At 38.4% G+C, this 27,622-nt stretch overlaps 1 protein-coding gene and 1 long non-coding RNA gene across 4 annotated transcripts in view; one reads left to right on the forward strand and one right to left on the reverse strand.

Annotated features, from left to right (window-relative positions):
• Nucleotides 1-19,990: 19,990 nt before the first annotated feature.
• Nucleotides 19,991-27,622, reverse strand: part of LOC105467106 (uncharacterized) — a 43,172-nt gene continuing 35,540 nt past the window's right edge. Inside the window, exon 6 of one of the 2 annotated variants that reach the window (XR_978618.2) lies at nucleotides 19,991-20,079. This is a non-coding gene — a long non-coding RNA (uncharacterized lncRNA). Of the gene's footprint in view, nucleotides 20,080-23,793; nucleotides 24,025-27,622 lie in introns of those variants that run through there. The other variant, XR_978617.3, reaches the window with a different exon arrangement.
• The window catches only part of LOC105467107 (transient receptor potential cation channel subfamily C member 7), a 141,124-nt gene continuing 133,513 nt past the window's right edge, over nucleotides 20,012-27,622 (forward strand). For both annotated transcript variants that reach the window (XM_011716484.2, XM_011716485.3), the window contains exon 1: nucleotides 20,012-20,116. In XM_011716484.2, coding sequence (XP_011714786.2) covers nucleotides 20,115-20,116 — 2 coding nt within the window. In that variant the 5' untranslated portion in view covers nucleotides 20,012-20,114. The remainder of the gene's footprint in view (nucleotides 20,117-27,622) is intronic.

The raw sequence follows: 27,622 nt of genomic DNA on the forward strand, positions 1-27,622 counted from the left end.
AAAAAAGGGAACCTGTGAGGATGAGCTAGAAAGGACTGGTACCCATTGCCTCCTAGCCTTCTATTTCAATGGAGGTGTCCTGCAGGGGAAGCTGGCACGCTGAATCACAGAACTAAGCACACACCTGGTCCAAGAATGAGAGAAGCAGCAGGCAAAAAATGCAGCAGGAGCTGGAGGTGAGCCAGCAGATCAGCTGCTGTATGGGACAGCATGTCGTGGGGTGCAACAGCACTGCGTGACCTGCCCTGACCTTCTGGGCATCTGGAATCTGGCTGCTGCTTCCCTTCCATTGCTACATCTCCTGCGAAATGTCTCTTGTGGCCCAACTGACTTAGAATTCCACAGGGAAAGAAAATCTGGGCAATGCAGTTTGAGCTAAGTTGACAAATACAAAGGTATCACATCTATTCCTAAGGGCAGATCTAGCACAAGAGGGAAGTGACCAGATGTCCTGCCTAAGAAAATGTCACCTCAGATCTGCTCAAAGTAGCGATTGATATCATATAGGCAAAGACTTAGGATTTTTCCAATGAAATGGTGATCATTTACTAAGTACCTGACGCTAGGTTCACTACTTTACATTCATGGCCCCAGTTAACTGCTAAGGGTGGTACTATGATTAGGACCCCTCTTTTGCAAGTAACTGCACAGAAGCTTAGAGACATTCATTGGCTTGCTCAAAGCCACACAGTAAGCTGCAAATCTGAGACTGATTCCATAGTTCCTGTCTGTAACCAGTTTTCTCTACTATTAGTGATAAAATGATAAATTTTAAAATAGTAAATAAATAAGAGGTATAATCTTTTTTTTTTTTTAATTCCAAAACCTAAGTGCTCCTGTGGCACTAGTCACAGAAAATCTTCTCAATCATCATCACCTTTTATGAGAATGTGAGATAAGCCAGACTCTTCATTGCATTAATGCAGCCCTACCTTTTCCTGGGTAGACACTGAAAGAGAGTCCGAGACCCACAGAGAATTAGATCTAGAAGGGAATCAATAGATGTTCTCCCCTCACAAATGAGGAAGAAGTAGGGAAGAGAAAAATATTAAAAGCCCAGAAAGAAATTGAGAGAAGAGAACTACTGGCTTGAAAAAAGGAAACGTTGTGGCCAGCAAACATATGGAAAAAAAAAAGCCGGCATCACTGATCATTACAGAAATGCAAATCCAAACCACAGTGAGATGCCATCTCATACCAGTCAGAATGGTGATTATTAAAAAGTCAAAAAAACACAGATGCTGGCATTGTTGCCGAGAAAAAAAGAACACTTTCACACTGTTGGTGGGAGTGTAAATTAATTCAACCATTGTGGAAGACAGTGTGGTGATTCCTCAGAGACCTAGAGGCAGAAATATCATTTGAGTCAGCAATCCCATTACTGGGTATACACCCAAAGGGATGTAAATCATTTTATATAAAGATACGTGCACATGTATGTTCATTGCAGCACTGTTCACAATAGCAGACATGGAATCAACCCAAATGTGCATCAGTGATAGACTGGATAAAGAAAATGTGGTACATATACACCATGGAATATTATGCAGCCATAAAAAGAACAAGATCATGTACTTTGCAGGGACATGGATGGAGCTGGAAGCCATTATCCTCAGCAAACTAATGCAGGAACAGAAAACCAAACACCTGGCCAGGCGCGATGGCTCACACCTGTAATCCCAGCACTTTGGGAGGCCGAGGTGGGTGGATTACCAGGTCAGGAGATTGAGATCATCCTGGCCAACATGGTGAAACCCCCTCTCTACTAAAATACAAAAAATTAGCTGGGAGTAATGGCACGCACCTGTAGTTCCAGTTACTCAGGAGGCTGAGGCAAAGGATTTGCTTGAACCTGGGAGGCAGAGGTTACAGTGAGCCAAGATCACGCCACTGCACTCCAGCCTGGTGACAGAGCAAGACTCTGTCTCAAAAAACAAACAAAAACAAAAACAAAAAGGAACCCAAACACCTCATATTTTTGTCACACATGTCCATGTGAAGAGACCACCAAACAGGCTTTGTGTGAGCAATAAAGCTTTTTAATCAACTGGGTGCAGGCGGACTGAGTCAGAAAAAGGAGTCTTTGAAGGGAGATGGGCGGGGGGTGGCGGGCAGTTTTATAGGATTTGGGTAGGTAGTGGAAAATTACAGTCAAAGGGGGTTTTTCTCTTGCAAGCAAGGGCAGGGGGTCACAACAGGGGGTCACAAGGTGGAGAAGTTCTGAGACTGGTTGTCTAGGAGAAGGAATGTCACCAGGTTAATTGATCAGTTAAGGTGGGGCAGAAGCAAATCACAATGGAGGAATGTCATCAGTTAAGGCAGGAATTGGCCATTTTCACTTCTTTTGTGGTGCTTCAGTTGCCTCAGGCCATCTGGATGAATACGTGCAGGCTTGGGCTCTGAGGCCTGACAATTTCACTTATAAGTGGTAACTGAACAATCGGAACACATGGACACAGGGAGGGAAACAACACACACTAGGGCCTGTTGAGGGAGGATTGTTGCAGGAGAAAAAGCATCAGGAAGAATAGCTAATGGATGCTGGGCTTAATACCTAGGTGATGTGATGATATGTGCAGCAAACCACCATGGTACACATTTACCTATATAACAAACCTGCACATCCTGCACATGTACCCTGGACCTTAAAATAAAAGTTAAAGGGAAAAAAAGTTTTTTAAATAAAAATCATAGGCTGGAATTAAAAAAAAAAAAAAAGAAAAGGAAGAGGAAATGTTCTTCAGAACAAAGGTGGGAAGAAAAAACGTGTGTGAGCAGAAGAAAAGTACACATGCATTGTCAAAAAAAAAAAATTGTCTGGAATCATGAGCACATAAAATGAAAGTTAGAAATTTTACTGAAGGCCAGACACAAATCTCACATCACTCAGTCAAACCTCTGTAAATGTGCACTGTCATGACCAAGAGGGCTTTAACATTCCCCCATTTCCTAAACCTTGCCGGCTTCTTCCTGATTCTATTGCCCTCCTTCCCTTTTCTTAGAGCATTTACTTTAGAAAACTTGTATTTGTAGATTCTTTCTCTGCTCCTTTGAGATGTAAATCTTTTTGAAAGCTTCTTACCAGTTTTACAACCCTAGAATGTCTTTCTCAAGGAGCCGGAAGCCATCTCTTTGAAATGTAAATAATCCCCTACTTACTAGGTTTTCACTGGGATTTTTTGACTTCACTACAGTGGGAAAACAATATGCATTCAGAAGAAACCATATTTCGAGTACCCATGCAACCACTCTGCTTTTCACTTTCAGCACAGTATGCAACAAATTATATCAGTCAACATTTCATTATAAAACAGGCTTCGTGTTAGATGATTTTGCCCAACTGTCGGCTAATGTAAGTGTTCTCAGCACATTTAAGGTAGGCTGGTCTAAGCTATGATGTTCTGTATGTTAGGTGTATTACATGCATAATAATATTGTCTGTTATATTTAAATTTCTTCAGCCGTCCCCAAAATATCTTTTGTTGCTTTTTATTTTCTAATCCAGTAGCCATTTAAGGTTCATATACTTTCTGGATTGTTCTGCCTCTTTTGTCACTTTAAACCTAGGCAAGTCTGCATGTTTTTGTATATTGTCTGCTTTTTATGACACTTTTATAAAGACTTCAGGCCTATAGAATAAATCAGATTCTAGATACATGTTATTTTTCTCACTAGATTCAAGTTTCCCATTAACTACACAATGCATATTCTTTTCAAATACACTTGGAGCATGCATCACGCTAGGCCATCTGTGGAACCATTAAACAACTATCAAAAATGTCAAAATCATGCAAAGTTCCTCAGAAGTTGGTTATGATGCTATGTTGAAGATTTTGTGAATATAGTGGAAAAAGAAATTAGTGACCCAACAAAGGTTTTAAGACCTGCTTTACTGGATGCTGCTGGGGTGGCCTCTCTGTTAACTGCAGCAGAAGTTGCAGTCACAGAAATTCCTAAAAAAGAGACAGGCCCTGGAATGTGTGCAATGGGTGCAATGGGAGGTGGAAGGGAGGTGGCATGTTCTAATTCCTAGAACAGGGCTTTACCTTTATTAATGAACTGTGGCAGGAAGCCCAAGGCAGTGTGCCTCACCAATAGCTTCAGAGAAGTCAGTTGGAGAAAATGAAGAAAAGGCTGGCTGATGTTTAAGAAAATACTATACCCATCAGTTACTGGTTTCAGTTGACAAAATATATAATGGCTTACCACTGTCATTGTCCATGCCTACAGATAATTTATTTTGTATTTTTGAATAAAAAGACATTAGTATATCCCTGGGAAAAAAAAGTCAAAAGATTAAAATCTTATGGAGGATGTTCTCTGACCATATCAGTATTAAATTAGAAATTAATAGTAATGACTGGGCGCGATGGCTCACGGCTGCAATCCCAGCACTTTGGGAGGCCAAGGTGGGCAGATCAAGAGGTCAGGAGTTTGAGATCAGCCTGACCAACATGATGAAGCCCATCTCTACTAAAAATACAAAAATTAGCTGGGCATGGTGGCACGTGCCTGTAATCCCAGCTACTCAGGAGGCTGAGGCAGGAGAATCGCTTGAGCCTGGGTGGCGGAAGTTGCAGTGAGCTGAGATCAAGCTACTACAAGCCAGCCTGGGCAACAGAGTGAGACTCCGTCTCTCTCTCTCTCTCTCTCTCTCCTCTTTCTCTCTCTCTATGGATAGATAGATAGATAGATACATAGATAGATACATAGATATAGATACAGATATATTTACATATATATTTTATACATATATATATATAAAAAGGTATCTAGAAAATATCCAGATATTTAGAAATTAAGCAACATATATAAATAATCCGGAGGAGGTCAAAGAAGTTACAATAAAAAAAGTAGAAAATAAACTGAATGATATTGAAAACATTTCAAAATTTGTGACATGCAGCCACACACTGCTTAAAGGGAAATTTATAACTTTGATATAGTCAAAAAGAAGGAAATGCTCAAGTCAATGAGCTAAGCTACAAGTTAAACTCAAAGTAAATGTAAAGAAGAAAATAACAAATATGAGTAGAAATTAGTTAAGGTGTGGAATATCAAATATGTCCATTGTAAAAGTACATTTTTCTTTTTCCCCCACCTGGAACGAAAGAGAGAAAACCAGCAGTAAAAACTTACTTTAAAAATTAATCAAATTGATAAACATTCACTGAGACTAGTCAACGAGAAAAAGTAGACATAAATTACTAATATTATGAATAAAAAGGGTGCCCAACTAAAAAAAATCTACTTATGCTAAGAGGACGATAAGATAATATTATGAAGATATGTCTATTGTAAAAGTACACTTTTCCTTTTACCCCCAAATAATCTCTCGGGGGATACTTGCAGACCACATAAATATCCTGTTCTGCAACAACCTTTCACCCAATAGTTTTGGCATTCGCTGACCATTCTTGTTTGGATCAATTATACATTAGTGTTGAAAATGCTAATTTTATAATTGTGTTATTCCATGTACATTTATCAGCTAGCATTATTTTATAAAAAGAGCCTTTCTCCTCTCTTTCATCTTATTGCTATGAATTCAGTTTTTACTCAATGTGTTGTCATCCATTATCATCATTCTTTTTGATGTGTAACTTGTCCCAAGACAGCTTTTCTATTTTTCTTTTTAATGAACCCATTAGTCTTTGTGCACTTACTTGCCTTTTGACATGAGATTTTTCAGTCTTACCTTGCAAATTCCCTGCTCTGGGTCTGGAAATAGTCATTTTTCTAAGGAGTACTTTAGTAGTGAGTAGTATTTAGCAATCCAGATCTAAGTGCCAATTATGCTTGCTGCAATTAAAGTGGCATTGCTTAGATGTCCTTTCAGCAGACAGAGCTAGGAGGTGTGCAGATATGTCTGTGTTGTCTATCTCTCCATCTATGTATGGAAATCTCATCCTTATCCCTCTGGTTGAAATACAACCCTTTGTAGTTTGTCCTCACCTGTGAAAGTAAAAACCCTTCTTCACCAAAACATCAGTATATTTACACATTTATTTTATCCTATTAAACACAGTTTTAGATGTATACCACCAATGCCACTACCAAGAACAAACCTGCTAAGTAGATGTCAGTGGTTATTTGTGTTTCTTTCTGACTTTATAATATATTCTACTGAGCATGTAGTCAAAGCCCTGTGCTCAAAAGTTACTTGACTCAATTCTTTTCTCTGTGTGGTTATTATCAACTGGCTATGCAGTTGAGTTTGTTTTTTCATGTTTTTTTTTTCTGTTGATGTCCAAGCTTAGTGGCTGTCTTTTCATCTTTGTATTGTATTTTTGAATATTTAAAATATTTACATGGTTCAAAATTAAAACTATATAAAAATAGTCTGCTAAGAGAAATCTCATGTATTCCTCTACCCTCTATATTGTCTTTACATACCCTGTAAGTAAATATTTTCATTAATTGCTGGTTTATATTTTCTGTTTCATTTTCTAAGAATAAGTAATTTCCCCTTGTTTCTCACATGATCGATAGCCTATTATGTCCACTCCATTGAGACCTGCTTTACTTCATTAAACAATATATCCTGGATTCACAGAGAGCTTCCTTATCCTTCCTTCTGGGCTGCATTATACACCATAGTGTGGAGTATGATATTTAATTAAACCATTCTCCTTTGGGTGATCGTTTAGACTGACTGCAATGTTTTGTTATCACAAAGGATTTCTTAATGAATAACCTTGCACATATGCTGTTTCATATTTGTGAAGCTGTATCTTCAGGGAGCATTTCTAGAAGTGGGCTTCCTTGGTCAAAAGGTCAGTGCATATATAGTTTTGTTAGATACTGTCAAATCCCTTGCAAAGGGACTGTATTATTTTGAATTCCCAAGAGAGTATGAAGGTATCTAAATTTCCACAACCTTGACAAGTGTGTTATCTAAATTTTGAACTTTTTGCCAATCTGGTAGATGAGAAATGGTGTCTTCCTAATGTTCTAATTTGTATTTTACTATGATTAAAGCTGAATGTATTTTCTGTATTTAAGAGCCATTCCATATCTTTTGTGAACTCTTTGGGCAGCTTATTCCATGTTATATCCTATTTCGCAGTTTTCTCTTGATTTTAAAAAAAGGTTTTATTTATTGGAAAAAATAGTCTTTTATCATAAGAGTAGTATCCTGTTGTATCATTGGCCTTTTGACTTTGCATGTGGTGCTTTTGTCATGTAAAAATATTATTATTATTTTTATGTAATTAATATTATCAATCTTTTCTTTTGCTATTTCCAGATTTTGGATTATAGTTTGAAGGTTTGTTTCTCCATGCCCAGTTCGAGAAAGAAATCTCTCCTGTTTTCTTCTATGACTTACATAGGTCATCTTTTTACATTTAGCTGTCTGATTCATTTGCAGTTTGTTCTAGTGATTGGTACAAGACATGAAACTACTTTTTTTCCAAATGAGCATCCAGTTGTCCCAACATCATTTACTTTTAAGCCATTTTTTCCAAAACAGATGGAATTTGAGGCCTGGAATTTGTTCTATGTGTGATGGATGAGCTGAGATGCCAAACAGGAAGCAATGGGCCAATCTACAGATTGGCAGTGACAAGAAACCACCATTACCTCTAGGCTAAAGTATCCAAGGGAGGAAAAAAAAGTTCCTGAAGTCCTGGGTTTGGGACCAGCAAGCAAATGCTAAAATCATGGTAGTCTATCCAATGAGATCAGAAGCCATAGCAGAGCTACAGTGGCTTAGCTGCCTATGGAGAAAGGTGTACAAATGCCTCCTTTCTTCCTGCTCACCAGTCTCCCACTAATGATTCCCATTGGCAAAACCCAGATGGAAGCCAACTGATAAGGGAGCCTGAGAAATGTGTCCTACAGAGTTTAGCCTCCTTGCAAAATGTAACAGAGATGTGGGGAAAAGAGAGGGGATTTCTCTGAGGGCAAAGGACCAGCAGAGCACCCAACAAAAAATGTAAGAAGAGCCAGGCACCATGGCTCATGCCTGTAATCCCAGCACTTTGGGAGGCCAAGGCGGGTGGATCACCTGAGGTCAGGAGCTTGAGACCAGCTTGGCCAACATGGCGAAATCCCTTCTCTACTAAAAATACGAAAATAAGGCAAGCTTGGTGGCAGGTAACCATAATCCCAGCTACTCAGGAGGCTGAAGCAGGAGAATTGCTTGAACCCAGAAGGCAGAGTTTGCAGTGAGCCGAGATCACGCCACTGCACTTCAGCCTGGGCAACAGAGTGAGACTCCATCTCAAAAAAAAAAAAAAAAAGAAGTGAGAAGAGTGTTCTTCATCTTTTTATTATAGGAAATTCCCAAAAGATATCATGCAACTCATTAACACTTTAGTAGAAAAATTTCTCTAAGTAATTAAGAAAGGTATATATTGGTTTAAAGATAGACTGTAATACAGTCTTCCCATTAGTTCCAACCATCTCTCCTGGAGATAATCTGAATCTGTAAGACTTTTATTATGTGTATTTCTTTGATGAAGAAGGATTGAAGAAACCAAGAGTGTAGAGATAAACTAGGAAGATTTAAAAAAAAAAAAAAGAATTAGTTCTGCAGAAACCAGAGCATCCAAAAGACTAAGACTCAGATCAAACTAAAAACAATTGTATGAAAAAATTTCAAATTTATTTAAAAACAATTAAAGAAAATAGAAACAAAAAAAATCATATACAATGAAGGCAGAAGGGCAGGAGTTTAGATACTCAGAAAAAAGCAAAATTTTCTCTTTTAACCTTGATGATTTCTTTTTTCTTTCTTTTTTTTTTCCCCAGATTGAGTCTCATTCTGTTGCCCAGGCTGGAGCGCAGTGGCATGATCTTGGCTCACTGCAACTTCCAGGGTTCAAGGGAACCTGTAAAGGAAACCAGTAGCATATCTGTACCAGTAGCATATCTGTATAATCTCTTAGAAAATCAAGGGTTCAAAATCAAACACCTTGCTAGTTTGCGATTCAGTGATTCAAGAACGAATTCTGCAGTTGGAGGATTCTCTAGGCCCTTTAGTGTTCCACTTACTTCTTCTGCTCTTTCCCTCTCTTCTTCTACATGCCAGTGTCCTCTTCTGAACTGGATGGTATCATGATTTTCAGGAAGGAGAGTCAAAAAGGGAAACAAGTCAGCTCAAGTCAAAACATCCTGGTGCACAGGAGGACGAAATAAATAATGATAGTATGTGGGACACCATTAGTCATAGTCATTCTGCATGCTCCAGCACCAATAAAACCATCTTAACCAAACACCCTTGGATAATTGGTTCCCATGACTAATACATAGCCACTGATCCAGAACCTAAGGAGTGTCAGTGACAAACAATACACCTGCTTGGGATAATGTGATTGATTGTAATTCCATTTGAAATAAATGTAACGAACAGCAATGAGCCATCTAGTTAACCGTGCAGCACAACTTAATTGTTAAGGTTTTTCATTTCATTACACAGTGTCATTTCCCAGAAAAAGAAAAAGAAAATCTGCTCCTTGGATGAGGAATCACTGAATCATTGTTCTTTACCTGATCAGAGGGTTTCCACTTATCACTTGGCTTGTTTTGTTTTACTCTGGCTTCTAGAAAACATGGAGACTGTCTATAGCCAGTAGATAGGACTAAGAAAAAATGTATGTTGGCTTAAATCAAGCAACTTTATGTCCCTCTCCCTATTATTGATCTATTCTTTTTCACCCATTTCCAATTTGTTTTGTATTTTCTACATTCCCATAAGGCCATCTGCTGCAGGTTGAGTAATCTGGAAACAGATGCAGAGTTGGAGTTTGTAGTACAAGTTGTTTGTTTGCAATTATCACTGAGGAAGAGAAAAAGGAGGAAGAGGGATTGGGCAGAGGAAGAATGCAGGCCGGATCAAAACTTTGTCAACCTAACAGGGCACTCTAAAGTAACCATTGACCATTAAGAGAGCCTATGTCAAGCCAAAATGCCCAGCATACACACCCTTCACTCAGTCACCAACAGAGACTGCCCCAGCAAGAGTGTGACCTCAGACAAGGTGAGTCTCTGAGCTGAGGTAGGATCTGAAGGAGCTGAACTATGGAGATGATCTGCGATGCGATTACCTCCACTCGACAGCAAATCTTTCCTTGAGGGGGAAGCTGGGAGGTACATCAGAGTCTACCACAGTCCCCTTCTTTTTGGCTTAGATCCACATTTCTGTATGTGATGGAAGATCAGATCCTCCAGATGTCTGGTGTGCCTCTCATCCTGACGGGAGACTTAGAAGACAGATGTTGGTGAGATAAACAGTAGTGCCTAAAGCTGGAGTGGGTCTCAGGGTTCCACCTAATATTCATTATCTCCTTTCTTCCCTAGGCATTTTAAGTTCCATTAACTCTCAGCTACCACTTCTACTGGCCTGGCTGCCTTCTTGTTATTCTGACTCAGACCTTCAGTCCAAAGGACCTGAGTCACTGGCCACCATGCTTCTTGGCTGCAGTCACTGGGCCAGTCAATTTACAGTCAAAATTGGGAAAGGGGGTACTAAGTTAGGAGCAAGTAGATGGGTTAAGTTCTACACAAATTTCTCTCTGCCTCTCTTGTGCAATAATACCACCTCCTCCACCTTAATGACTGGAGTCAATTACCCTGCCAAGATAGTGACTTCTTCTTGCTTTTGGCCCCTGTACACAAGGAGATCAAAGTACCCAAGTGAAAACTAAAGCTTGTAATTCAATGGGACTTTTACTATGTCCTCTTGGGAAAGTGTTATCCACTTTAAAGACCAGGACTGTTAATCTAGCAGAACCCAGGATTACAGGGAAAGAAAACACAATGACCCTCAGTGAGTCATTAAGAGTGATAGTAAATGGGACCACTACTGTTTTCATGCCTTAAGTCCTGTGTTCATGTAGTCTTCCTTCAGGGACACAGCACCATATAAAGATCATTTATTTGATGCAAATGCTGAATTTTAGACAATGGCACTCTGTGTAGAGTATTACCTCTGAGCCTCCAATGCTCTATCAGGCTAGTAGTTTCTGAGCAGAGTATATGATATGACCAATGAATTTTCTGGTTATAGACTCACTCATGAACTTCCTTTGCTATAAAGTACATCCCTTGGTCTGGTGCAATGTTATGCAGGATCCCATGCCGGTGAATCAAATACTCAATAAGCTTTTGGATACGGGTGCTGGCTGAGGTCATTTGGGCAGGAAAGGGAAACTCATACTCAGAATGCATGTCCATTCCTGTGAGACATGTGAAATTAACCACTAACCCTTGCAAGATGAAATGAGGCCAACATTATAAACCTGCCATCTAGAGGCCAGTTGTTCTTCCTGAGTGAGTAATGGTGTCATATTAACCTTGGTCTCCGTTGCTGATATATTAAATATTCAGCAGTGACCATATCTAGATAAGCCTTGGTAAATGGGAGTCCAGGTTATTTGAGCCATGCAAATCTTTCATCATTGCTGCTGTCATTTATGTATCCATTTGGCCAGCACTGGTGTGCCTGATGACAGGCTGGCTGATGTTGGCTGTGCAGGTCACTTTGTCTACTCAGTTGTTTAGCATCACTTCCATGATATATGCTATCTGGTGGGCACTAATATGTGATACAAAGATACTCACAATTTGTATCCATTCACATATGTCTCTTCACATGCCTCTACCTTACTTTCTTGTCACCAATGTTCCATTCTCTTTCTCCCTCCAGGTTTGCAACAAGGTGGGCAGGCCATTCGTCACTGTCCATGAGTTTGTATGAATTTAACCTCAAGTTAGCTCTCTTTCTATGAAAGGAAATAAGCAAGTCCATTTCTCTGCCTTGGGAGGATTTCCTTGCCTTTCAAAGCCATCTCTGAATGAGATTGATTGAATGAGATTTGAATAGCTGCCATTCATTTTAATTTGTACCCAAATACTAAGCCAACCTATCTATACGCCAAACTCAGGGTTTTTGTACTCCTTTACCTTGTGTATTAAGTTCTCCACATAGCCATAGATATGAGCTGAGGGAGGTATGCTGGTGCCACAGTGGTGAGTGCCATGTGGACTGGAGCCCCCTGTTCATGCTCAAGCTTGCTTGGGTTTCCTGGTCTACCCAGCCCACAGTCCTAGATATACCACATTCATTTTATAACTAATTGTGCCTGGACTCAGCTGACCTTATAACATAGTATATCTGACAGGACCCAGCTCATAATGGACAGTTCTAGACATATAGTCACTTGGTTTCTTATGGTCAGGTGACCCACCTCTACTTGGATCCAGTAGCATGCCAGAAGTTGTTGCAAAAGGTGTAAAATTCTCCACTTCAGATGGATGGCCATGCTCCAGAACCTCAAAGCCCACGTTTGATTCTCTCACTAGTCCTTGACCCAAACTATAAATGATATATTTGCCCACCGCTGACAATCCTTTGGGGAATGACTGAGGAAATCATGACCATGTAAAGAATCTAGGGTTCTTTCTCCTAGGAATTGGTCTACCTCTTCAATCCTTTCCAGGTTTGAAAACAAGATCAGATCCACAAACTGGCAAGGAATTATGACTTTTCTAACAGACTATATTTTTAGAACAATTTTGGGGTCACAGTGAAATTTAACAGAAAATACAGAGAGCTCCCACACACCCCCAATCCCCACACATATACAGTCTCCTCTCGTTATAAACACCACACACTGGAGTGGTACATTTGCTACAATCACTGAATCTATACTGACAAATCATTACCACCCAAAGTCCACAGTTTACATTAGAGTTTATATTAGGGTGTTGTACACTCTACAGGTTTTGACAAATGTGTAATGCTACGTATCCTTTTTTTTTTTTCTTTGAGATGGAGTCTCGTTCTGTTGCCAGACTGGAGTGCAGTGGCATGACCTGGGATCACTGCAACCTCCACCTCCCGGGTTCAAGCGATTCTCCTGCCTCAGCCTCCGGAGTAGCTGGGATTACAGGCACTTGCCACTGTGTGCGGCTAATTTTTGTCCTTTTAGTAGAGATGGGGTTTCGCCATGTTGGTCAGGATGGTCTCAATCTCCTGACCTTGTGATCCACCCGCCTCAGCTTCCCAAAGTGCTGGGATTAAAGGCGTGAGTCACCATACCCAGCCTGTATCTAGTCTTAATTATAGTATCATATAGAGCAGTTTTACTGCCTTAAAAATCCTCTGTGATGTGCCTATTAATTTCTCCCTTCCCCCAACTGCTAGCAACCACTGATATTTTTACTATCTGCACAGCTCTCCTTTTCCAGAATGTCATATAGTTGGAATCATACAGTATACAGCTTTTTCAGATTGGCCTTTTCATTTAGTAATACATATTTATGGTGTGGAATTACAACTTTTCATCAGAATGACATCCTCGGCCTGCCAGTCATTCTTTCTTGATTTTTCTACAGGCACAAACTGAATAGTATCGTAGTCAGTTGCCTGTTTTTTCCCCTAGGGGTGCTATGTTCTACTAACCATTTTCATAACTCTGTGAGTTATGTTTCCTTACCCTCCAATCTTGCTCATCATTACAGTAATTGCAACAGTCTGGTTTAGGATGTTGAAGCACCTCCACCTGGCCTCTATTGTTTCAGGGTTCTCTCATGCCCATTGTTACCAGTGAGTAAGTTCTGTAACAGACTATCCCACCATCAACCTTGGCTTAAAGAGAAGAACCATGAATTAAAATTTCAGTGATCCTGGTGGACATTTAGTCAGTGCATTTCTGATGCCTTTGGTAAAAAGATGTGTCCTCTGGACCTCATGAACATGATCACCTCAGGGACCTCCTAGCCAAACAGGATATATTGATTCTGGCATCCTCACATCTATAAGTTTTTCATTTCTTTCCTTCATCTTTTGCCATGAAAATTATGTCACTTCAGCTTTGTGTGATGTGAACTATTGCTTTTTTATGTTTCCAGAGACCATCCTAGGAGTAAGTTCACACCATCCCTCAGAACCTTGCCGAGATGTTAAATCCTACAATGGAAGAGAACATTACCAAGTCAATAAACTCTTCACCATCTAATTTTTATTACAGGACCCCTTAGTCAAGCATCCTCATAATCCCATTCCAAATATACTCCCCTGATTTTTTCTAATATATGTTGGCTAGTTCCTATAGCTTTTTGAGGAAATTGTCCCTTTCCTGACTTAATCAGGTTTAGAACATCCTCTGCTATATTATGGGTCTATGGATATTAATGTCAACTCAGACCCTGTGTACAAGTTAACCTTAGTTCAGGCTTTGTGGGCAGGAAGGAAAGTGGTATTGGCCCTGGGCATGCACGTGTACCTAATGGGGGTGAGACCTATATAATGTATTCCAGCACGAGGTGACAGCTGCTAGTTCTTAATATGGATGATGGACCATGTCTTCAGGCTCAGAGGGTTCAGAGGTACAGTTGACCCTCGAACAACACAGATTCTAACTATGTGGGTCCACTTATATGTATTATAGATTTTCTTCTACAAAACATAGCTCAAAAATATGGTATTCAGAGGATGTGAAGCCCACATATATGAAGGGCTGATTTTCCTATATGCAGGTTCCATGGTGACGACTGCAGGATTTGAGTATGAGATTTTGTGTATTTGGGGGTCTTATGACCAATCACTCTAGTGATTGAGGGTCAACTGGGAAACAAAATTTTCTGAGATATCATGTAGATATCTCAATCTCTTTAGAGTTCTGTACTTTCTTAAGGTGATAATCTGACATGACAGATCATCCTTAGTTGGCCATTTCATTATCTATGAAATTCAGTCACTCTGAATATGATTTCCCAGTCTGAGACTTTGACTTTCTATATTCTCCCAACAGAGTTTTTAAGAGCTTCTTTGCCACCAAGATGTCCTCCAGCTTTTACACCTGGAATTCTATTGCCTATTAGGCATCCTCAGCTACTTATCTTTCTGTTGAATACAGGTGGCATTTAATGATAGCTATCCAAAGCCATTGTGCTTGTCATTATTATTTCTCTGGTGAGTTTCAAATGCATATTTCCCACTTACCAATGCATTCTCTTCTACAAGCATAACATCCCAATTCACCACAGGTGAAAACTTAACTGAACCATCACCTTGTTTCATGGGCCATCTGTGCTCCGTCTATGACCAGTGATAGGGTCAGTGCCAACTACATGGTGGCAGTCCAGCTCAAACATGCCATCGTATCACCTAGTTTCTCAATTCATTCCTGATATCAATGAATACAGGTTAGGTTTTTCAGCAGTAGACACTGATATAGAGTTTAAGGTGAAAAATATTTACTAGGGATCAACATTTTTAAAAGGAAAAGGGAGGAAGCAGTATTGGGGAGAGGAAGAAATCAAACTATGATAATGCAGGCAATATAGCAGCAAGTCCTGGAAAGAGTATTCTGCATAAGCATGTTCCTGAAATGGTCTGTATTCTCTCACCTTACTCAGTCATAAAATATAGTCTATCCTGCAAAGGGTGTGGCCCGGGTAAGGTGGCTCTTTGTACCTGAGGCAGACCCTGAAGGATATGGCAGCTGGAGGCTATCCGCTGACTGCCATTCCTACACACTTCTTTAATTGAAGGAGGGTTTCCATTCTGACCACACCATCTTAAATCTTTCTTGTGTTTTTAAGGCAGAACATAAATGTCTTAGTCTGTTTGCTGCTGCTGTAACAGAATACCACAGACTGAGTAATCTATAAAGGAAAGAGATTTATTTGTCTAATAATTCTGAAGGCTGTGAAGTCCAAAATCAAGGGCCACATCTGGTGATGGATTTTTTTACTGTGTCATAACATGGCAGAAGGCACCACATGCAAAGGATCATCCCTTGGTGAAAGGCAAAAGGGTAAGCTCAAGAAACAGAGAAGGAGGCTGGACTCCCACAATAACCCACTCCCAATATAAAGGTGTTAATCCATTTATGAAGGTGAAGCTCTCATAACCTAATCACTTCTGAAATGTCCCACCTCTTAATACCATTACAATGATAATTAAATTTCAACAAGAGTTTTGGAGGAGACGTTCAAACAATAGCAATGAATAAATACTTCATATGGGTTTCAGTTTGCTTTTGTAAGAAAACTTTAATAGGTTACAAGCCAATTATAGCTTACATAAGTCCTGTAAAAGCATAACCATTGAAATCTGCAAAGTTATAGCCCAAACTGAAAGATGAATAATTTTTCATAAAACACATAAATATGAATAGAATTAAATTAGCATCATTCTTATCATCACTTTGAGACATAGTGCTATTTCCAGTCACTCCCTGTTTTGTAAATAAAAACACAATTTTTCATCACTTGAGAACAGTCTAGAGCACAAAATTTTTCCCCAGATTTTGTGCTCACTCAAAAGAAGCTTTACAGTGATGCTGTCATTAATCAAAATGAGAGAGATCTACTTTTTGAGTGGGTTCAGCATAGTGGCTTCTAGCAATTTCAGCCAGAATTTTTCTATGGAAACTGATTTACATTAATTCCTTAAATCTAATGCCTAAGAAGTCTGCTCAATATATTTCTATCTAGGAGAAAGAACCAGACCTGACTAGTAACCACACAAAGTTGCACAGACTTAAGGAACATTCTGAGAGAGGAAAAAAAGGGGGAATGGTCTCCTAAAAAACTCATTTATTTGAAATAAACCTTCATATTCATGGCTTTGGTTTCTAAAACAACCTAGTCATTCAATGGACAATAAATAGCAGTGTTCCCCCAAAGTGTGATTTATGAATCATCTGCATCAGAATCACTTTAGGTTCTTAAGGAGATAAAGTACTTATTTTTCTAGGGAACCAGAAATTTGTATGTTTATATTTTTAACAGGTTAGTTAGACAATAATGGAGCACACAAAGTCTGAGAACCACGGATCAATAGTATGTTCACTGTTCAGTCACAGGGTGAGTTGTTAAGCAGCAGCGAAAGCTGACATAGGCTGAGCTCTATGTGCCAGGTTCTGCTGTAAGCTCTTTGTGTGTGTTGTCTCATTTTATCTTCACTATAATTCTACAAGTGAGAAACTGTTGTTACTTTCATCTCACAGGTGATAAAACTTAGGGACACACTTGAGGAATAGGAAATTTGGGATTAAAACACAGGAAATTTGACTAGAAGCTGTACATACTCTTAACCACTAAATTCTACTGTGAGCCTATGTCTGTTTGAGACTGGGAGATGCAAAATTCAAGTCCTTATGCAGGAAATTTACACATCCTCTAGTCCAAAAACGGAGCATCTTCTGAACTTTCACTGTTGATAGTGAAGTTCTAATTACTTCTGTGTTTTATATATTGAAAATTTGATATGGATGCAACATTTTTTCAGATTACAAGTATTTGCCTCGTTGAACCAAATATCTGTGTATGATATGCTCTGGAAATGATAAAGTACTCTAATTATAAGGATCTTGAGGACTGGATCCTTGGCAAAATGTCATCTTATCACTTTTGAAGAGCTGTCTGGCCTGACTCTGACTTGTCTTCAATTAATTAATATATCTAGAAAATAATTAGCTCATTTCTTTTCTCTCTTTTATATATACATAAATACACACATATATATATATGAGAGAGAGAATATATATATACACACACACACACACACACACACACACACACACACACACATTTGACTGTCATACCATCATTGGTACAACTTTCTAAAATATGGTTTAATTTTTTTAATAAGCTTATCAATATTGAAAACAAGGACATTATTCATGTCAGAGTTTTATGAAAATACACTCTTGGCTGTTTATTAAAAACAGAATATAATGAGACTTCAATTCCATCATCAACTAAAAGCCACAAACCAGTATTCTTTTAAAAGTATTGTATGATTAAGAGTTATCTCATTCTACACTACTTCACTAATCATGATGATGAGGATCCCAAAATCCTTTTGATAATGTCAAAAGGATATTATCATTTGTCAGAGCCAATCTTCTAACTTTTTAGTTGTGTAAGACACTTTTATCAGCTTCACATTTGTATTTTGTTCCACACTTCATTGCAATACTAAACAGCTCTTAATTCATTAGCATTTTATTCAAATGCATAAATCTATTTGTTTCTGATTCTAATAAAAAATAAAATTTCTGTATCCTTCAAGCCTGTAATTTTTTTAAGGAAAGTCTTAATTTTAGAAAATTTCTTTTTAGAATGGTATTTTATCCAACAAAGCATAATTATTAATATTGTAAAGCTTGTGTGGAGGCTTATAAGAATAAAATTCACTTATTGCCAGTCTTTGGAGGATTTTGTTGTTGTTGGTTTCTTTGCTCTTCAAGACAGGATCTCACTCTGTCACACAGGCTGGAGTACAGTGGCATGATCTCAGCTCACTGTAACCTCAGCCTCCTAGGTTCAAGTGATCCTCATGTCTCAGCCTCCCAAGTAGCTGGGACTACAGGTTCATGCCACCTTTCCCAGAACTAGAGAACTACCTTAACTTCTCTTGAGCAAGCAGAGGAGAAGAACTTTCAAACTGGGTTGAGCACTGTGGCTCATGCCTGTAATCCCACCCCTTTGTGAGGCTGAGGCAGGAGAATAGCTTGAGCCCAGGAGTTCGAGATCAGCCTAGGCAACGTAGTAGGACACTGTCTCTACTAAAAAATTAAAAATTAGCTAGCTCTGGTGGTATGTGCCTGTATAGCTACTTTGGAGGATGAGGGAAGAGGATCACTTGAGCCTGGGAGGTCAAGGCTACAGTAAGCCATGATTGTACCACTGTGAGACCGTGTCTCAAATTTTTAAAAAATTAAAAGGAACATTCAAACTTACCATGCACACCTTAAGTGTGAGCTCTTTGGAGTTATTTGTATATGATTTTTCAATTAATTATCACCACAACAATTCGTAAAAGATATTATAAACCCTATTGTTACCCACCATTCACATATGAGAAGACTGAGATTCAATGGGTTTATTGTCATGTCTAAAGTCACACAGTTAATAAGTGAATCAAAATCCCAAGGTCTTTTCCCACATACCATGTTATATCCAGAGAAAATACTAGTAGCATATTAATAAACCAATGCAATCTCATTTGGATGTAAAAACTAGAATGGTCACGTGTACATTATAAGCAACTCTTTATCCCTAAGTATTGCACGTGCACACAGCAACAGTTTTACAGAGTGTCAGTTATTAAGCCGTGAATTGATTTCAGAGAATAACCACTCTGATTTATTGGGCAGTTACCCAGGTAGATTGTAGAAGCAATTGTGATTTTTCTTACACAGGCAATATTTCAATTAAGATGGTTTCTCTCCAATGATGTCATTAAAGTACCTCAGTGTTTAAGAATCATAGACCATTTGGTAACATAGCAATTGGTGAGTGTGGGAACTGTTAGGGAAATGGTATTTTGGATTGAGAATTTCCTTTCAAAAAGTGGAAAGTTGCAAATGAAACCTAATCCTTTTAGTCTTGTTACTAACGTGAGACTTACTCTACCCCACTGAACCAAAATAGTAAAGTTGGAAGATACATCACTCACAGAAGACAAAGTGTGGTGGGTTGATGAGACTTATGAAAGAAAACTACTTCTATCGCTCTTTAGGCTTCTCTAGTTTTAGTTTTCTTTTTAAACCCCTCCCTCTGTAAACACACAGACACAACAGGTAGGAAACCAACTCATTCCTCATTTGTTTAAACCAATGAGTATTCTGCCTCAGAAACCAGAACATGCTGCCTTATATAACGAGGGGTGTGTGTGTGTGTGTGTGTGTGTGTGTGTGTGTGTGTGTGTGTGTGATGTGCTGTTCTGGGACAGAGGAAGGGGCAGGTAGAAATCCTGAGGAGCTATGGTAGGAAGAAAGAGTTGCTACCTCCCTTTCAAGCTACGTCGGGAAGAGGGGGTGGGGACTATACCAACACATCACCACGCCGCATGCCACTCTCACACACAGATGCTTCTCCGTCATGTTCTCTGGGAAATTTCCCCCCGATTAGGAAAAGGACGGTAACACGGTTCTGCCTCGGAAGGAGAGTTTTTACCATTGCAGCACAAAGAACAGCGGAGCGCGCTTTCACATCGTTGCAACTCCACTCACTTGACCAGCTCTATACTTCAGCACCACGGAGAGCGGTACACCCTTGGCTGCCACCCATGGGGAGCCAGCTTCCCGCGACTCAGCACCGGATTCCGGTCATCTAGAGGAGGAACAAGCCTGCGTATTAAACCCTCAATGTAAGCAGCTATGATGGTTCTTTCATATTGATCTTTTTTTCCAGTGGAGGTTGTGTTCTCGCTAAAATATGGAATTGAACTTTTATTTATCAGCTTTCTTCCTCTAGTGCACTGCTTAGATTTTTAGATAGATCTGAGGTCTTTCTTATTTGTTGAGTTGGTAGAAGAAATTTTTTTTTCTTTCATTGAATGTCTAAGTTTTCAAAGCCATTTAGAAATAGACAACTCGTCTCAGTAGCCTATTCCTTTTGTGCTAGAGTAATACAGTTTTATTCCTAGAAGAGTGTGTATGTGTTGTCTCTTCTTTCCTTTCACTACTGACAGCTTTCTAATGTATTTATGTGGTTGTATATGTCATAATATAAATATGGGGTTGAGAGAAGGGAGAGGGTTATGTTCTAATAAGCAGCCACCATTAAAGAACTACAGGTGGCAAAAAAAAATTGTCATTTTTCTTTTTTTCTTGCTGAAAATATGATCTGAGCTATATATCTCCTTCAGACATCCATTTCAAAATAACAAATATGCTCCTAATGAAAGAGGTGTAATCTAGGCAGAGCTTTGAAACTCTGAATCTCCCCTTTAAGTTTGAAGTTGTAAATTCACTTACCTATGATTGAGTAGACACAACCAAAATGCTATTGCTATTAATTGTAATTTAAAGACATAATGGATTCAGGGTAGATTCAGAAAAGGCAATAATGATTGACCCTGCCTGGTGGCACTCAGTGAATTTTTGCCTCAGAATGCCACCTGCTGGTGAGTCCTATTTCTGAAGCACCAGGCACACATCAGATTTATGAATGAATTCACATTAAATCCAGAATATTCATTATGGATGTGGTGCAAATCCAATCTCCAAGATCTTTTTAACAATGATATTGATTCAACTATTTAAAAACTTACCAAACTTCTATGTCACAATTACCCTTTCATAAATATTTATTTCCAAAAACACTTGCTCCTAAACTTAGGGGCATGTAGACTAGATAACTCCTTTAGGCAGTAATTAACCCAGAAAAAAATCAGAACTATGTGGAGCCTCATTGAGGCTAATTGCAGAATGCATGTGGTATTTTGGATAAGAGATACCAGGAGTTCTTGCTTAGTAAAAGCAATCAGCATTTCCCTCCATATAAATATTCAGCATGTTACTTTTTTTTTTAGTATTGTCATTTCACAATATAAGGGTCTCTCTTACTTTCTCGGTAGTAGATGTTTATTTCAGACTCTTATCACAGAGGTCAGTGAAATCATCAAAAGGTTACACATATCTATTTTATTTCAAGAAAAATCTTTTTAAAACATAAAACTATCAAAACTTGTTTCAGCTCCACCTGGAGCTATACACAATGAGATACAGACATCCAGTTTCATAACTTCCAACTTCCAAAATAGGAAAATAAGGATTTTAAAAGTAAAAAGAAAAATAGAAGCACATACAAAGCACTAGTTATATTTAGATAGGTGGTACCTAGGGCAGTTTGAAAAAACTGAGGATAACTTCTTCTCTAAATGAAAATAAATTACAAATAGAAACATTTATTAGCACTCAGGAACACTAGACAATATTTTTATTCCAAGATGCAATGGAAAAACTATCTCACATTAGTAGAATTTTTTGGGAAGTATATCTTAATGTAATACATTTTAATGAGTAGAAGAAGGATACTTTGCTTGTTTCCTGTAGGATTAACTGGTAAAATGTATGAACTCGTGTATATCATGGGGGTAGTTAGGTGGGTATCTTTTTTTCCTTATTTAAAGTACATATGTTGTACAAGCAAATTATTATCAGTAGCTTAGGTGGGAACTTAAATGCCTTAAACCCACAATTAATATAGTTGTAATAAGCTAAAATAGAGCTAATAATATGCAATGTCACTAGAGCACTTACAAGGTGATGATAAACAGTTTACGTTCACTATCTCACCTCAACTTCAACAGAAAAAGGAAGGTGATACCTAGAAATAAGTTGGATGCCTTTGAAAATATGTAAAAATTTTCAGAAGTAGCATGAAGAAGTGAGAATGTCTCAATTTTCTGACTCAGTCACCAAAGGGTGTCATATGCCTTCTGATATTAGCTGCTTCATCTAGCAACTTATGGGCCATAATTTATAGTGGAGCTAATTAGAAACTGATTTTACTTAGGAATTCATACCTTATTTTAAATGTTGTCAGTCATAAGCAGGAAATAACTGTTATAGAATTATATGGCTCCTATATTTTGTGAGAAGGAAGATGCTGGTAAACACCAACAGCTCCAATGTACTGATCTTCTTAAATGACCAACACAGATTCAAATATTTAGGAATGAATTAAGTTGGTTGACCAAGCACCATGTGCCAGGTGTCAGGAGTATAGGGCACCAGGTGCATATACCATATACACGAGTATTCCTTACCCTCAAGGATCTTGAACTCTAATGGAAAAAGTTACAGTCTAAAGAAACTCAGAAAAAAAAAAATCAGAAAGACAGAAAGAAGATGGCTGGCAGTGGCATACTAGCCAAAAGCACAGACTTTCAAAGCAGACAGACTAGACCCTTAACAGTGAGTCTACCTCTGGCATGTTGTGTAGCTTCAGAAAAGTGGTTAATTAATTTGACCATCACTTCATCATCTGTTAAATGGGAATGACAATAGCACCTAAACCATGTAATAGTTTGTGAGAACTTAAAATGATAATGCATATTCTCAAATGTGTTGTGTTCGCTATACATTTTAATCATCTTCGGTTAATTATTTATGTACTTACCTCCTTTTTTATATGTTTATATTTACAATTCATTCATCATTATATTGCCATTTGTCTTTACGTCTGGCATTATTGTGTTGAGTACCTATAACATTAAATTTATCTTTATATCTTATTTGAAAAATAAATGAATAAATAAATATAAATGACAATGCACATAAATTACTCAGCATGTAGCTGGTACATGGTTAATGTGAAACAAATGTTGATCACTATGATTAAATAGTCATTCAGGAAAATAGCTAAGCTTATCAGAAGATAATTTATTTAAAACAGTAATTTATGTAAAGCAGTTAGGACAGTGCCTACATGGTAAATGTGTAATATATGTTAAATATAACTATTGTATAGTCATTTAGAAAAATAGCTAAGCTGAGTATATCAATGTCCAGTAAAATGTGAGACAATTCTAATAATTGTGTACTTAAGTGCATTGATAGGTAAGATTTTGATCATTACTGTCATGGACATTTGTATATAGTGTTACGGTATCCAGGGCATTTGGTAGACATTATTTAATTTTCACTGTGCTCCTGAGGAACATGAGGAATGGGCTTTATCACTCCCGTTATTTTGGCAGGAGACCTGTGGTTTAGAAGAAGACTCCAAATAACTTGACTATTTTATCACTGTTGCTCTAGACTAATACTCAGAAAACGTACTCTTGGGAGAAGATGCCCAGAGCAAAGCTGGGTTTTCCTGGGTGTTTGATCTGACTCCTAGATTCTGTTTGGTTCTATTTCCAGTAGGGGAATATTACAGGCTGAATTGATTTTAAGATTGGATAATTTCCATAGAGACCTTTGATACATGTAGCAATTTTAGACAAGAGACAACAAATATCTCTAAAAAGACATTTTGATTAAGTGGCCTTTTTTTCTTTAGTAATTAAGCACAATTTCTGTCTCCAAAAGCCTTTATGGCCATGCTCATGTGCAGCTGGACTTAGGGCACAAGATTCATACTTTTCATGGATCAATGACATCTGGCTTCCTTCAGACTGGCTGATGCATCTGTAAGAGCAGCTTGATAAAAATAGCAACTGAAGGATCAAGAGGGAGTTTAATAATCAGTCTTCCTCTCATATATGGTTTTGTTTCCACTGGAATCCTTCTTCCGAATGACATCAAATGTCAGTTGTATGCACTTCTGGAAAATGTAAAACATAGTATCTAACTGGGGTATTTAATCACTCATTATCTCAATAATACATGCAAACAAATACGTATTTGCGTTCAAAGTTCATTTTTAAGAAAAATACTAAAATAAGGCAATCAAATTCCAAATGCATTTTAGGGAGATTCGTTTTGCTTATCATTGGCCCTAAAACTGTGATAGGATCACCAGAGTTCAGCAGTGGCACATCTGATTCATGAGTGTGAGCTTTGGCCACCAACTACTGTGAACCATGTGACTTTATCTGACACATCATCTTTTGTGGATTCTTTCCAACCCATGTGATATATATAGCTAAAACATGAATATCTGTGATATCAAGATTAAACAGCAAGGATATGGTGGCTGAATATATTCACAAGTGCATAAATGTTTAAAAAGCATCATTAGAGGGATATTAGGGTAAGAGGTAGTCAGAGCTAATAAAAAGCCCACAGTGAGGTTAAAAGGCCTCCATCAATATGTGCATCAATTCTCATGGCTTCATAGTCTATTGTGAAGCCCCTCGCATTGGACGCAATTTCACTGAGTAGCATATGCCATTATCTGCTTATATGCATACATTCCTTTAAGGCTCATAAGGTTTCATTTTTAACGCTAAATTCTGCTAGGAAAGGAGCAGAACCGACAATTTTGTGAGCATCCAAATGTGTTTCAAGGCTGAGGTTTTAAAGGCTGCAAAAGAGTCTTGTTTATTTCTTACTACATCTGGGTGTCTGCTTTCAAGGGCATTCAGAAAAATGCATGTCACATGGTGAGGACATTTTAACATCTGCCAAGTACTAGCTATACACATATATTCTTTTCTTTGATAAAACATAGTTATTATAGAAACATCAAGATTTATATGATGCCCTACCGTTGTGCAGAAATTATTTGTCCAAAGTCTTAGGACCTAAGATTTAGTGTTTTCACTTGGCCTACCAGAGTTTCTTCACCTAAAAGATGAGAATGCTAATACTTTGCTTTTTACGTTTTGTTTTGTTTTGTTTTGTAATGAGTGGAATGAATAAACAATGCTTGAATATCCTTTAAGTTTGTAGGCTGCAGTGTCTGTGATATTCACAGGGACTCTGAATTTAGATTGGGTACTTATGTGTTCCTTGTGAAATATTTCTCTGCTATGACTTGGTTCAGTAGTCATTAAATTTCCTTTGAGTTAATCTCTCCATGGCTTGTTGCTGTGTAATAGTTGGGTATCCTTGACCTTGTAGTCTGACCTATTCTCCCTCTTGAGCAGACCTCTAATGGAAAAGTGACGTGGAATCAAGCTGTAGTGCCGGCTTCTTCTTAGACAGCTGCTGTTTCGTATCTGACACACTGCTCAGATGCTCTTGAGTGTAAACTGCTTTTTCTCAGGTTGGGTTGTGATGGCTAAGTCTAACAAAGTGGTTTTGAGAGAAGTAGAAGCCTATCGTAGGACAGGCTGAGTACTTCCATGAAAAAGATTATTATCAGTCTTCCTTGGGTTCAACTTCTACCTGTGTGTGTGTGTGCCCAGATGACAGGCCTTGAAACTAAGTCCATTACATCTCCTGAAACAAAGCCTCTTGGGAATACAAATGGGGTAACTGCTTAGCTTTCAACTCAGTAACTTTCTCTTTCTGAAAACCCTATAATAATAAGTGCCTGCACACTATTTGTGAATCTTTCTCTCCTGTAAATGTTTCTCTGGGATTCCTAATCCACAGTCTGCCTTTGGTACCAATGAACAGACTGTCTCTGGAATGATGGCATTGTTGAAAAGAATGGGCTCAGAAGTATCTCATGAACTTGAATTCTGACAGTCTTTTCCCCAGCAATCTTTTATCAAAGTGCACTTTTAAAAAGTGGACAGTGGTTCAGACGCTCTTCCTAAAGGTGTACAGAGCTCTCGGTTAGGATTTATCACCCACGGTTGCCTTTTGAGGGAGTTGCCCATAATGATTCTTTTTATTTTGTGCAGATAAAGAAGTTAGCTCCACTGTATAATTTAGCAGCTTTTCCCAAGGGAAGTGTGACTCAGCTCCAGGCAGGATTAGAGTACCAAGATCTGATCCCCATTCTTTGCTTCATACCAAACATAGGGCCCCCAAGAAACTAAAACCGAAAAGGTTTGAGCAGGTTGAGCAGGTCAAAAGGTAAAATGAGCAGAAAACTAAATGGAGTCCCCAATTTAAACATTCACAAGGCTAATTGCATGACTTTTTAAAATCTCAAAACATTGGATTTAATTTTAAAGCCTTTCTCTGTAATCATTTTTGTTTGATTATTTTTTAAAAATGGCTAAAGTGAAATATTAAGTATTGTTTATGCATGAAGACATGATGAATTTTAAAAAAAAAAGCAATTCTCTGGGACCATGGAAAATAGTTAAAAACAAATATCCAAGTACTTACTCTTTAAAAAAGATACACTCTTGTTAAAATTTATGCCATTCTAATATTCTCTGAATAATGTGAGTGGAGGTAGAGTAGAAAAGAAAAATAGAAAATACAGGTAGAACCAATTGGAGAATCAACAACGTTTAAGATGTCCAAGTTGGTAAAGGCTTAGGAAACACTTGGTCCAGCCCCTCTATTCCATAGTTATTTGAGATCTAGAAGCTGGGACCTGCTCAAGGTCTCAAGGCTGGCTAGAGATGGCATATCCCCAACTTGAGCTTAAATTACACAGTAGCTGTTATTGTCTCTAGTTTGCTGTTTCAACACCTTGGCAACGTAAGTTTGGGTAACTTACATTGTCCAAGACTGGCAAATGGTGGAGCCAGGATTCCTACTCCAAACATCCTGACTCCAAAGTCTGCCTTTCAGCCTCTCTACTCTTAGTATCTTCATCTGAGGATGATAATAGCACCTTCCTCATAGATTTGATGCAAGAATTACACAAGTTAATACATGTGAAGCTCTTAATATAATACCTGGCATATAGTAGGTGCTTAATAAATGTTAACTGTTATTATTAGTAGCATTAGTATTAAGCTCTACACTAGGCCACACTGGGAAACAGCAATAAGAAGCGGACCCAGCATGTAAGTTGAGCTATTTCTTCCATCCATGTAAAAATACAGGCTCAATATTAAGAAGCTAAGGCTGAATTCTCTCAGAAGAGTTGCTTCAGTGGCCATCAGCAAGTGGCAATGATTCTAGTCCTGTTTCCTGCCACATCTTGCCCTTTAATAGGTGCTTAGGTTGCGTGTGGACCAGAAAGCACTGTCCCCATAGAGAATAGCACAGAATGTAGAAACAGACACGTGTGGTATGCATGCATGTTGCTGCAGTTTTGCCATGGTGCAGGAGCTCATTCAGGGGGAGACATCTGAACCGAAGGCAGCCATATTTGTGATGGCCAACTCTTTGGCACAGCCCTTGGAGAGCTGGGCATAAAAAGAGGCAAGAGGGAACAGAATAAAACCTACATTGACTTATACTTTCTACACACAAATTACCTCATTTAATCCTCCTACAGACTCTGCAGCACATGTAAGTTATCCGCATTGAGCAGGTTGGAAAACTGAAGCACCGAGGGGTTTAGTGGCTCTCTCAACTTTATACAAATGGAAATAAAACCAATAGCCTTCAGCCATACCACC

Source organism: Macaca nemestrina, chromosome 6 (assembly GCF_043159975.1).
Source record: "Macaca nemestrina isolate mMacNem1 chromosome 6, mMacNem.hap1, whole genome shotgun sequence".
Classification (NCBI taxonomy): domain Eukaryota; kingdom Metazoa; phylum Chordata; class Mammalia; order Primates; family Cercopithecidae; genus Macaca; species Macaca nemestrina.